This window comes from Rattus rattus, chromosome 3 (assembly GCF_011064425.1).
Source record: "Rattus rattus isolate New Zealand chromosome 3, Rrattus_CSIRO_v1, whole genome shotgun sequence".
NCBI classification, from domain to species: domain Eukaryota; kingdom Metazoa; phylum Chordata; class Mammalia; order Rodentia; family Muridae; genus Rattus; species Rattus rattus.
In genome coordinates this window covers 126,386,490-126,400,264 of record NC_046156.1, presented here as the reverse complement: position 1 = coordinate 126,400,264, position 13,775 = coordinate 126,386,490, and the positions used below count along the sequence as shown (strand labels likewise).

The following is a 13,775-nucleotide window of genomic DNA, read 5'->3' as shown; positions in this document are numbered from 1 at the left end:
GGCGGAAAAGCCGCAGCGGAGGAAACGTGGAGTTCAGCACTATATTGCCCAATTAATGTCGGCCTGGGAGTCACCTGCAGCCTTCGAGCTACTGCACCCAGGGAGAAAGCCTCTCTTTTCAATTCGGTCATTTCCGTGGGGAATTGCGGCACGCGCAGGTCTTGGGTGTGGCGGTGTCGAGACAGAGCTCACATCTCTCGGATTTCCAGCTTCTAGCTAATCTACCCAGCTGAGAGAACCACAGATGACTCGGGCCTGCCTTCCTACAACCCAGGGGCCGCGAATGACCGTGACCCCGTGGCCACTGCCCAGCACCAAAGCCAGGCTGCCGGCTCGGCGCGTGTGAGATTCTCCCCAACTCGCTCTGCGCGGGGAGGCGGATCCCCTTCCCTGCGCACAAGTCCTTATATGCACCGGTTGCACCGGCCCGCCTTTACTCCAGCCCCACAAATAATTAATGGGGGAGGGAAGACGCTGCTGCCTCCCCCCACCCCCCGCTGCCTCTCCCCACCACCCTTTTCAGAACGCAGTCAAGAAACCCCAAGATACGATCTTAGAGCCATTTTGGTGCAGTGCACAAATTGGACATAATAAAAATAGCTTTCAGGTTTCTGCACAGAGAGGTTCGAGCACGGCTCTTTAGATTCAGCACTATTAACCCACGAAAGCTGGGGCGGAAAGGGTGCGTACCCCTCCCCCACCCTGGCTAGTGGCGGAGGGACCCGGTCAGGAAGCGCGGCCTCTCCCCAGTCGGAGACCACGCCTCCACCCCCCCCACTCCTCCCAGGAAGCGGTGATAGACAGTTCTGTGTGGTTCTCCACCCCCACCCCCCCAGCTGAGTGGAGGAGTTGATATGTCTCATTATAACAGCCAATGCAGCCGCCATCCACGCACAAGCAAAGAAGCATGTCCCATTTAAATACACCCACGCAGCCCCAGCGCCCTTAGCCGATCAGGGCGCGCAGCCCACACGCACCGCGGCTCCGGGCTTGGAGATCCGCGCAGGTCGGGCTCCGGGATCCCGCGGATCGACGCTCTCGGAAGATCGGGATCGGACTCTTGTTGGGGCCCGGGTGGGCGGGGGAGGCTGGGCCCCGGGCCTCTCTGGCGGACAGCCGCATGAGGACGCGAGCGAAATAGACCAGGGTGGAATTGCCAAGGAAGACGCTTCGGGGTGGTTTTGGTCCATTTCTCCCGCGAAGAGTCGACATGGCGAGCGACTCCCCAGCTCGCAGCCTGGATGAAATCGATCTCTCCGCCCTGAGGGTGAGCAGAACGTGTTTTTTCTTTTCTTTCCAATGGTCTGGGGTTGGGAGAGGGAACGTTCCTTGCCTTCCTGTTCTGATTCCGGGGCAGCCTAGGGGTTCTAGGCTGAGACCCTACCCCTACAGCAGGGGCTGGGCTCTCCTTGTGCTCCTTGGCTGCTCCCGAGGCTCCGCAAGGAAGCTGGGGGAGCTTATGTCAGTTTCATCTTCGATCGGTGTAAGAGCATTACATGAAAGGCTGGTGTGTGTGTGTGTGTGTGTGTGTGTGTGTGTGTGTGTGTGTGTGTGTGTGTGTGTGTACACCCGAGCAACTGTCTCGTGCCAAGGCGCGAGACCCGACTGCTCCTTGCTGCAAAAAGATTCTCCTCGAGAAGAAAGGCACTGGCCCTCCACGTTTGCCAGCTACCTGCAAGATGCCATCGTGAGCTAGCTGTCCCCACCAGCGAACCCTGCTGCTCCAAGGGAGCAGTAATTGCTGTTCTGGGCTGGTCTTGTAGGTGATAACTGATTCCCTTCCCGGGTTCTGCCTCCCGTGTTGGGGCTCTGGCTCAGCCAGAGTGCACTCACCTTTATCTGTGGTTTGAACTCAGCCCTGCCTATTCCTTCCCTTGGTGACTGTGACCTTTCAGTTTTATGGCTGAACTTCAGCAGGTGAAAGAGACGCTTCTCCCCACCACACCGGAACTCCCTGGAGAGAGTGTGTGTGTGTGTGTGTGTGTGTGTGTGTGTGTGTGTGTGTGTGTGTCTCCAGGGTCTGTGACCAGTCCTTTGTAAAACACATTCCCTTCCCCCAGCCCCAACGCTTTGCCTTTACCTTCTGAAACACCTCAGACATCGTTCCATTGTATTGAATAAGACTTTAGTGATCCAGAATCCATTTTGCTGTTGTTTGAAAATCAGACTGCCAGGAATCCCATTGCAGCCTCGACGCTTCCCCACCCCCACCTCTAATCCCAGCACACTCCTTCGGGGAAGGGGGCCGAGCGTTCTTGCCATTTTAATTAGATGCTGCCTGCCAGGAAGAGGGTGAGGAGGGGTGGTGGCAGTGGCAGCAGCAGCAGCAGGCATCTCAGAAAGATTGGACACCAATTTCAGTTCGACTAGTTTCTTCCTTTCCTGAACTAAAAATAAAACAAATAACAGACGCATATACTTGATGCCCGGAGGGTAGGTGAGACCTAAGAGATGGTATCTCGCGTCACCCACTGCCAGTAGGGGTGGGAGTTCAGTGGTCCTCCGGAACACGTTGTTGGATTGATGCTAAAATCTTGAGGCCATTTATCCATGTCTACCAAAGCTTTTTGTGCCCTTTCCTTTCTCTACAAATATTTGAAGGGGCTAGGTACCTGTCTGATGGAAGTGATACTTTTCTTCAGGCTCCATGAGCCTCTTTTCATCCCTCTCCTTGAATCTTTGCCCCTTTCCTTATCTTTTGGTCCCGAGAGGTGAAGATTCAGAGAGACAGCACTCAGGTTGAGGACTGACTGCCCTTTGAAACGGCCTGTTGTGATAGTGAGGCACCCAAAGCTCATTCATGCATGATTACAGTAAGCTGTTTTCTCTGGTGCCCAAAGGCCACATCCAGAACCAGTGAGTAGCTGAGTGTGGGGGCTGGGAGCAGAGTGGGTGCTTTAAACAAGCGCGGCTTCCTCCTTACCCGCTGTGTGTTGCTCTCAGGCTGCACTTCTGTCTGGGAGTTGCTCTGGTGTGAGTTAATCAGGTGGACCAGACTTGGGCAAGGAGGAGTGGCTAAGAGGTAGAGCCCTGAACAATGAGGCAGGCTGGGCAGGAATCTTAGCATCATTCTCCCTGATGTGATTTTTAAGTTGGGGGTGGGGTGGGGATGGACCAGGTCCTGTGGGCAAGGTTCTTCTGAGATACCAAGCGCAGAACCTGTCTGTCATCAGAGCACCTTGATGGACACTTGAGGAGACCCGGGCTCTGCTATGTGTATTTGGAACAGATATCTTTGTGTGATTTACTGAGATTGCTCTTTGTCACCCTGGAAGCCCAATGAATTCTCTGCCTGCACTGGGGGTATGCAAAGAGCTAGGAAAACAGCTACTCCCAGTGTCTGGGGAGCTACTGGCTGGAAGACTTACATGCAGATGGGCAGACAGTTGTACTCAGCAGGCCTGGGAGCTTCAGGCAATCTTGTGGTGGGTGAGGTGTGTAGTAGGTTTGTCTCCAAGGGCTAGTAGGAGAGTCACCCAGATGAGAGTGTAGATAGTGGCTGCCTTCCTAGATTTGGAGAGGTCGGTTCTTAAGCTTGCAGAAAAGTCCTTCTGAAGAAACAAACCCTGACCCTGAAATGTGGGCAAGGTCAGTGGTGCAGCCCTGTCAGTCCCTGGACATCTCTGTGACTCTTTAATGTATACAATCAATGGTCTTTGGAAGCCCTGGGCTGGGTGGTTTAAAAGCAGATCCAGTCTGCAGAGGTCTTTTTCCTTCTGACTTTGGGGGCTTATTGTTCTCAGCCAGTGATCCCAGACTGGGCCCAGTCTAAAATTCCCCCCAGTAGGAACAATGCATGATTCAAACCAGAGCAACCAGTACCAGACCTGTCATTTAAACCATGCAGGATTCGGGTGGGTTTTTGTTGTTGTTGTTGTCGTCATCATTGTTGTTTTGGGGGTGGTTGTGGTGGTGCTGGTGGTTTTGTTTTCGTTTTTGGGTAAAATGAAGTGGGGTTTGTGATTAGGAAATAATTAATCAGAATTCCATTTATTAAGTCCTCTTCTCAGAGTTCATGAAGCTCAACTAAACCTTGAGTGTTAGGTTGGGGATGGTTTCGTAGATGAGACCTGGGAAAGAATCGTAGAGCACTGGACCAGTCCTGTAATCTAACACTCAGGAAACTGAAGCCCAGAGAGGTAAAGTTTGTTGTCCAAGGTCACACAGCCAAGGGGGAAATAAAAGTAGCCAGAGAAAAGAATGTGGTTCCCAACTCCTCAGTCTACTCTGAGATGTTTTCTGCTGGTGGTGAGGGCAAGAGAAATCGCTTGACCGTGATCTTTTTTTTTTTTTTCTTCTTCTTTTTTTGTCTTGAGAGTGGAAAACCTGTTAGAAACAGGGAATCCATCAAATCAAATGACCAGAGTTATCCGGCACCTCTGGAATTTATCTTGCCTTGTCTTCTTTCAGTCCTTTCTTCGCAGGCAAATAGAGATCTAAATCACGTAGGACAGATGGTGTCCTGCACGGATAGCCTCTCCCAGTAACCCGTCTCCATCTGAGTATGTCCCAAGGGGTCCGTCCAGACATGCACATTATTCAGACCTCTGTGTGTGAGGTTTCTGGTGTCCGCACATGCTTTTTACAATTGCTGGAGATGCGGGAATCACACGTAGTATTACAGACATAAATTCTCTCCATGTGGGTGTATGAAAATGTGTGTGCACGCGCACAGACTACTGCAAACAATCTTCTTATTCAGACCGGGGCTTGAGTCATGCTTGCCTCAGACCTCACTGTATTAAAAGATGAGATTACCCACCATGATGCTGCATCGCCTCTGAGGTGAGCTCAGCCCAGAAAGCTTTTTGAAGACGATCATGTTTCCGCACTGGAGCACATTGGCTCTGCTCAGCTTGGCCCACAGCATCGGGCACTCAAGGTCAGGGGTTCTGACCTCCTCCTTTCAGCCTGGGGCAGGACTCAGACACACCTTTCTATTTGAACAAAATTAGGTGACTTACACCCGATTTTTCCCTCCTCCCTCATGCCTTTCTGGGCTTAGGCGCTCTTCTTCCCACACCTCCTGCTATATGTGTGTGGAGTGTTAGCATATGTAAGTTAGTACATGCATGTGTATAGGTGGCATGTTTGTGTATGTGCCTGCAAATGTGGAGACCAGAGTCAATATCAGGCGTCTCTCTCAATTTCTCGGTACCTATTTTTTGTTATTATTTAATTTTATTTTTTTATGTGTTTGTCTGTTTTTCAATTCGTGAATGCCTGTGCACCACTGCATCCCTGCAGACTGCAGAGGCCAAAAGTGGATGTCTGATCCCTTGGACCTGGAGTTACAGATGGTTGTGAGCTGCCCCATGAGGGACTCGAACCCAGGTCATCGGGAAGAGCAGCCTTGTCTCCAGGCCTCTCCACTTGACTTCTTGAGGCAGGTTCTCTCGCTAACCCTGCAACCCACTGATTGAGCAAGACTAGCTTGCCACCAGGCCTCAGGAATCTTCTTGCTTCCACCGCCATCTCCTTAACGTCACTGACACGTACAGCTTTTGTGTGTGTCTGTGTCTGCTGGGGCTCGAAACTCAAGCCCTTACACTTGTGCAGCAAGCGCTTTACCAACTGAGCCATCTACTAACTTCTCCAACAAAACCCAGATCGAAGGGTTAATCTCACCTGGAAAGCTCACCTCATTTTGCATGCTTGTGCTACCTGGGTTGGGGCTGTGAGATTTTCTTTTTCCCTCTTTACAAGTTCATTAAGGGCTGTAGAGTCCTTTGAATTTAGCTTTCTCATTAGTTGGACAAATGATTGGATGAGTGAATGAACAAATGAATGAGCATATGCATGAATGGATGCGTTAGTGAATGAGGTGGAATGGTCACAAGCTCTTGGGTTTCTTGTGCATGTCCTATTAGTTCTGTGACATGGGGCATGCCTAAGTGTCAGCGGCACAAACATGGAGCGACAACTGCGTGTCTTCACCATCCTGGATTCTGAAATCAAAGGCTTTATTGCACAGCATTTACAGCACAAGGAAACATACAAATATGTGGTTAGATAGAATTTTATGAGAAGCCCACCAGCGTTTGATTCCAGTGGCTGCACCTTTTGGAAAGTGTTGAAGGACAGTTTGTGTGTGTGTTTATCTGTTTTTATTTTTTGAGACAGATTGTTAAAGTATAGCCTAGGATTATGTGAAACTCACTGTGTAGACTAGACTGGCCTTGAATTCTGAATAGTTCTGCCTCCTGAATGCTGGGGTGACAGGTCTGTGCCACAGCATCTAGTTCAGAAAGCACATCCTTTTGAGCGTGTGCATGTGCACATGTGTCTGTACATGTGGAGGCCTGAGGTAGATTTCAGGTTTCTTCCTCAGTCGCTCTTCATGGAACACGCCTCTTTTCAACAGTACTGAAACAAACTTGCTTAAGAGCTCATTCTACACTTTCTCAGGCCTTCAGTTGAGTTTCTAGGACCTTCAGTTCTAGAGTAGACCCCCCCATTACAGAGGAGCAAGGTTCGCCCAGAAAGAAGCCTTTTAAAGGTTATGGTTTCTAAGCTAGCATCAGCCAACAGCCTTATTCATTAAGGCACTTTCTCTTTCTTGTCTTGTTTCCTCTTCTGTGTGGATGACCCATTATTCAAATGCAAACACCTTTATTATATCATGTCTTTCCTCAGTGTTTCTTTTTTTCAAAGGGGATGGAATGGAATGGACACTTAAAATGATACGCTAATATCTCAGTGCTTAAAACCTGGTCAGAGGTCTCTTGGGTCTTAAAGAATTCTTGAAACATTATTAATTCATTACCCCAGAGCACTTAATTAAATTTGGTCTAAAATGAGATTTTAGTAAAGTTGCATGGATTGATGACAGTATCTTAAAATGGCAACAGCACAGCTGTCTTCCTCTGGATGCATTTGTTGCTTTTCTGAGACTTTGAACAGGTTTTTAGGGTTTTATTGTTGTTTTGTTTTGTTTTGTTTTGTTTTTCAGTGGCATGGCTTCCCAATAAGATAGGATGCAGCGATAGTTACCAGAACATCGGCGTTATAGAAAAAACCATTTTTAGTGTTCATTATTAACTAACTGGAGTAATCTTTAATACAAGGTCTAATACAAGCCTTGGTTTGCTGTTTGCATAATTATCTGCTTAGAAGATCATGAGATATTTCATTGATGAAAGAATTTCAAATGCTTTTTCTTCATCAAAGTATCTCACACACACACACACACACACACACACACACACACACACACACACACACACCTCTAAGGCTCTTTGAAAGGCTTGCGTTCAGAGTCTTGGACCATCTTTCTGCTCTAGAATTAGCTATACCCTCCCTGCTTTGACAACACTCTTTCAGTGAGAGCAATCCCTCAGGGCTGCTGTCACTGAATCCTGGCATCTATGCCCAGTTGAGTGCAGCCATCCTCTGTGCTGACAGAATTTGGGATAGCTGGAGGCTGAGAGAAGTTTCAGTCACATCACTGCTCCCATCCTGGGGGCAGGGTGTAGTTTTCTTAGGGGTGGGGTGTAGTTCTCTAGTTCTCTTAGAAGGCAATCTAGTTTGTTAGCATCTTGCTGAGAATGTCAAGAAAATTCCCATGATATGTTTTGAATTAAATGTTCATCTGTGCATAGAAATGTGAGGGTCCTATGGGAAAGATAGGGACCCCCTGAATGGTTTCTTCCATTCTGATGGTGAGGTTTTATTTTTCCCCTTCAGAAAGAGATATTCCCCTTTACCTCTTCCTACTTGACCAGACTGAGTTCAGTTATTCCCAAAAGATAGCCTGAGTCCTGAAAATACACCTTCCTTCACTGTAAGAATAAATATTCCTTCTGAATATCTATTATATGAGCCCCCACGACTCCACTCTTCTCTGTAGCTACTGTGACAACCTCTTATATCTCCACAAGTAGCCTTCCCCTTACCAGCTTTATCATGGTACCCACATATGTCTTTTTAAAACACATGTTCTTTCTGGTCGTTTCTTTGTGCCAGGCCTTCCTTGACTCCCTAGACTAAGGGCCAAAGCCTATGCTTTAGCAAGTCTCTAAACTAGTCACTATGCAGCTGGATCTCCCAGCATGCTCTTTACCTTTCATGGTTGCCACTGCCACAAGAGCATTTCTTCCTTCTGATGGAATATGCTTTTTAGGGTACACCCTACCTTATTCTCCTTTAGGCCTTTACTTTCCTAATAACTAATATACACAGGTTACGGTTTCCAAACAATTGTCCTTGTTTTTCCTGGGTTAGAGTTTCTCTGTCATTTACAGATTTCACCTGGTACCTCTCTCACAGTACTCAATATCTTCTTAGCTCTGCTGGACAACAACAAGCTTCCTGAGAACAATGTATGTGATTGTTCTTCTGGGGTCTCCTCCAGGGTCTTTCACATAGCAATAAATAAACACTACTTGGACAAATATACAGCTGACAGTCCTTTTAGAGGCTCTGAGGGGGGGTGCTGCCTGAAGAGGTTATAGAAACTCCAGAAACATAGCCCCATTCTGATCATAGCACAGTCTCAGGGAACGCACACTCCATTATGTTCTGTAGGTAGCATGACTTGAAGGGATGTCTCTTACGGAGGGTACACCTGTTCCATACATTACAATTTCAAAAACCACCAACCATGAGAAATATAATGCCATGTTCTGTGTAGGAGAGCCCGTGTTTCTACAATTTTCTATCATTTCTCCATAGTCTGTCTTGATTTTATATTTTGAGTATGAGAATCTAAATCTAAAGGCTGGTGTGTGTGTGTGTGTGTGTGTGTGTGTGTGTGCACATGCACACACACATACACGCACACATGCACATGTGTAAGCACATGCATGCTCATTCACAAGATGCTTCAGTCATTTTAATAACTTTGTGATGTTTAGGATAGCTATTTTTACTGAAAAATAATAACAGATAGGAAAGTTTATACTTCTGGGAACCTGAGGGAAGATGACCTTGAATTTTTATCCTGACAGAGATAGCAATGGGTGGAAGGTGTTTGACAGATGGTGGGAGGTCTGCTGGTTGATTTCTGTGAACCTGACACAAATCTAGATATATCTGGGAGTTATAACCAGGAGGAAGAAATCTTTGTTGAGAAAATGCCTCCTTAAGATTGCCTGTAGGCAAGTCTGTAGAGCATTTTCTTGACTTACAATTTATGTGTGAGGTCCCAGCTCACTCGGGGAAATGCTACCCCAGGGCCAGAGGTCCTGGATGGTAGAAGGAAGCAGGCTAAACAAGTATTGGAGCAAGCCAGCCGGCAGTGTTCTTTATGGCCTCTGCTTCAAGTATTGCCTTGGCTTCCCTCAATGGGCTCAGATTATGTAAGCTCATGAAACTCTTTCCTCTCCAAAGCTGGTTTTGGTCATGGTCTTTGTCATAGCAATAGAAAGCAAAGGAAGGCAGACTCATGGTGCCATGGAGCATCTTCGTGACATGGCAATGGCTTTTCCAAATAGAGCATTCTCAGTAGGCAAGACAAAAGCAACAGTCTTTGATGATGTAGTCTTGGATCACTTCCTGCTATCTTGTCTGCAATTCAGGTTAGCCCTAGTCAGTGGGGAAGGGCACCACACAGAATCATGCTGCCAGAGACAAGCATCAGCAAGTGCCCTCCAGAGGCTGCTTGCCACACACACAGAGGTTTTCTTTGATGCATTATCTCTTCAGATTGTGAGAGTAATGCACTGCCTAAGGGGGCAGGTCTTGGCTACACATCTCTAAGTCACCGACCCGTTGACTATTTAACCCAGGATTTTATTGTCTTTGAAACAATTTATGGTGATTTTTAATTAAAAAAATACATTCACCTACCCAGATCTGAAGCTTGGCTTTTAATGATATATTCTTGTATGTTTACCATTATTCCTGGTGTTTAGAACAGTGCCCAATGCGTGGGGGCATGATAAATACTCATTAAGTAAATATCAGCACAGTTTATGAAGTAGTTATTTTATGTGTAAAGGATCACATTTATCCATGTTGCTTCACACATTGAAAAAAATCGGTGTGCCAGTTGCTGATTGAAAGAGAACCATAGGGCAAAGCCAGCCAATCATTGAAATAAGGAAGGGTGGAATGAAAAGCCACCAGTCACTGTGTTTGGATACCTAACTGTTCATACACCTACCTCTCAATCTTTCTATCCAGGGCTTAGTGAAGCAACTTACCTCCTTTGTAAGTGGAGGTATTGGAGCTCAGAGAAGATGTTTCTTTTGTAGGATGGATCCCCAGAGCATGGCTGGAGTGCTGTTATTCTATGTCACCCAACTGGTTTGCTAATAATCGAGTCATCTTAGAACATCCATTATTCTTAAATACAAAAATAAACTTGGCAAAGTGTGTTGTTCACAGAGATGCTGGCAAAGTTGCTTTTGTATATAAATAAAGTATTCTTAATTGTTAAGTGCTCATATCTATATAACTATGGCGCAGAGGAATGCACAGCTTAGTTAACCAGTGCAGATAAGGAACTACCTAATCAGTGGTACAGGCTCACTGACCAAAGGCTAAGGCAGAATGATTACATGCTTGAGTCCAGCCTGGACACACAGAGGAGATCCTATTTTAAAATAAAAGAAGTTCAGGAGCTGAGGTTTTAGCTCAGTGGTGGAGTAAGCAAGGCTCTGGACCCCATCTCTCTCACTGCCTAAGCAAGAAAGAAATTAACCAGATGACTGAGTGGCTAATATTTTTGTGCCAAGGGTCTAACTTTCAGAGTTTGAGTATGTGTAGGAGCCTAGCCCACATGTAATCAGGATGATCCAGGGATTCCAGCATGCAGAATTGCCAACTTAGTGTGAGCAAAGGTGGCTGAATTGTTAAACATTTCTTTAGTTGAAGAAACAAAGCTTTCTCTTCACAGCATTGTAACAGCGACTCATGGTCACTGTATAAAATTGTGTAACGGTGAACAAGCAAAGAGAGTTTCCACACAGATCTCACGAGACACACTGGAACACTTTGAAACGTGGATTCGTAATTTTTCCCACATACAGCCAAATACACAGTTTTAAAACAATTAAGATTATAGTTTATAAATTAGTTGCAACCTGTTGTGAGAATTTATAGTCATCAGGGCCTCCTGGTTTGTAATCTCCTCTATGTTGAGGGCTGAGGCCACAGGATCTCATGTTTGTGGTTTGCCTAAGCTACTGAGTAAGTTCAAAGCCAGCATAGGCAACTTTCAAAATAAAAAGTACAAATATGGCTGAGGATAAGAGTACACAGGCAGAGCTTGACAAGCTTGACACTCAGTGCCTTACTCACAAAACAAGCAAGCAAACAAACAAACATAATCAATCATTAAACTTTTCCCACACTGCTGCTGATTGCCTATGAGATAGTTTTTAGAAAAGCCATACTTGGGGCAGTTTGAATGAAAACATAGGCTCATAGGGAGTTGCACCGTTAGGTTCTCTCTCTCTCTTTCCCTGCTACTTGCTGCTTCAGATGTAAAAATCTTGGCTCCTTTTCTAGAACCTGTCTGCCTGTGCACTGCCATGCTTTCTGCCATGACAATAGTGGACTATAGCCCTGAACCTGGAAGCCATCTTAAATTAAATGATTTCCTTTATAAGACACCGTGATTGTGGTGTCTCTTCACAACAATAAAGAGCCTACTATAGGGTTTTTAAAGGTCCATAAAATCAACAGAATTCTGGCATATTACTACATGGAATTGTGATTTGATTTAGGAATCTTCTAGTATATACCCAAATGAAGACATGTATTTCTATGAAAACATGTTGACTCTTTAATATAGCTCCAAGAAAGAGACTACTCAAATCTCCTATCAGTTAATAAATAAGTAATACACAGTTGATCATATGTTTTGGACAGTTTTATTGTCCACTTGACTCAACCTAGAGTCTCCAAGGAAGAGGGAACTTAAATTGCGTGATTTCCCAGATCACATTGACCTGTGACCATTTCCATTTTGATTGAAGATGGATGTGTGAGGGCCTACTATGCCACTGTGGGCAGCACCATCATGGGTCTGGACTGTATAGGAAAGCATGAACCAGTGAGTAGGTAAACACAGCATTTCTCCATGGTTTCTGATTGAGTTCCTGTCCTAGCATTCCAATAATGGACCATGACCTAGAAGTGTAGGTCTAATAAACTGTATTTTCCCTTAAGTTACCTTTGATCTTGGAATATTACAACAACAGAAAGCAGAGTGGGACACCATATAATGGAATAGCTTTCAGCAATAAAAGAAAGTGCCGATGGGTGTTAACGTATGGAGGAACATTAGCCTAGTAAAAAAGGCCACACCACGTGCTCTAGGACTGCATTTCTGAGAAACTTCCAGACTAGGAAAACCCATGGAGTAACTTAGTGATTGCTGGAGCCAATGGAGGGAGGGAGTGGAGAATGACCGCCAGTGGTCTAAATGGTCTCATTCTTAATCATCTGTGCGATCACAGTCAAAGTCACTTGCCCACTTCAATAGAATGAATTTTGGGCAGTTTGAATTAAATCTCAAAAAATGCCCTTCTTAAGAAAAATACCCTCGCACACAATGTTGGTAAAGATCTCTGTCTTTAATAGGAACTTATCCCGCATGACCAATCTTGTTTCCACAAAGCCCCTAACCACTTCATCCTTCATATTATTTATATGAAACATTATATCACTCCATTTATACATATTTTACTATTATCCTAAACATTCTTATCTAGAACTGTTATCACAACTAAACCATTTAATATGTAATAGAGCAGTCAATGTTTATCTTTCTAGTCTTATTTGTAGACTACTTAAGAATTTATTACAAAGAGGTATCATAATATTTCGTTCCTATTGATGAAGTTTGAGGCTGTTTCAACCTTTTCAGCCCTTATAAATAGTATTTCAATGAGCATCTTCTTTTTCTTTTCTCTTTTTCTTTCATATATTCCGACCTCAGCTTCCCCTCCCTCCTCTCCTCTCAGCCCCTCCCCTATCTTCCCTCTCCCTCAGATTCAACTCTTCTCCTTTCTCTTCAGAAGAGCATAGACCTCCCAGGGATATGAACGAAGCATGGCATATCAAATTACAGTAAGACCAGGCATCTCTTCTCATATTAAGGCTGGGAGAGGTAACCCAGTAGGAGAAAAGGGGTCCTCAAAGCAAGCAAAAAGTCAGAGTTAGGAGCCACCAGAACAACAAGCTACACCACCATAACATATGCAGAGGGCTTATGTCAGACCCATGCGGGCACAGTGATTGTCAGTCAGTCTCTGTGAGCACCATGAGCTCTGCTTGGTTGATTCTTCGAGCCTTTCTTGAGGTGTCCTTGACCTCCCTGGCCCCTGCAATCCTTCCTCCCCATCTTCTACAGGAATCCCTGGGCTCCCACCTAATGTTTGGCTGTGGGTCTCTGCATCTGTTTCCATCAGTTGTTGGATAAAACCTCTCTGGTGATGATTATGCTAGGCTCCCATCTGCAAGTATTTCAGAATATTGTAACTTTAATTTTTTTCAAGTCCTATTTCTAATGATGGCTCTTAAAAGCTTTAACCTCCCTTGTAGCCCACCACCCTCTAGAGGTAGTGGGGAAGAAAGGATACAAGGGGAGTGGACCTGTTTAGAAAGGTTCTTTGGAGCAACTCACATCTGTGTTGTCTGGAAATTTGGCAGTTCAGTTTACAGGTTAGCCAGCATCTTAGTCCACTAGCAAACATTTCAAGGATATATCAGTAGTCCAGTTCAGCAGCGTTGAGTTAGCAACAGTGGTGATGCCTAGCAGAGACAGTCAGTATCAGTCTCAGGTGAAGTCAGCAGAGGGGACCAAGAAGAACACCAGAAGTTCT

The 13,775-nt window shown here is 45.6% G+C and overlaps 1 protein-coding gene across 1 annotated transcript in view; it reads left to right on the top strand.

Moving 5' to 3' along the window:
* Positions 1 to 1,168: 1,168 nt before the first annotated feature.
* Tnik (TRAF2 and NCK interacting kinase) overlaps positions 1,169 to 13,775 on the top strand; it is a 392,340-nt gene continuing 379,733 nt past the window's right edge. The window contains 1 exon segment of the mRNA XM_032898578.1: positions 1,169 to 1,267. Coding sequence (XP_032754469.1) covers positions 1,211 to 1,267 — 57 coding nt within the window. The 5' untranslated portion in view covers positions 1,169 to 1,210.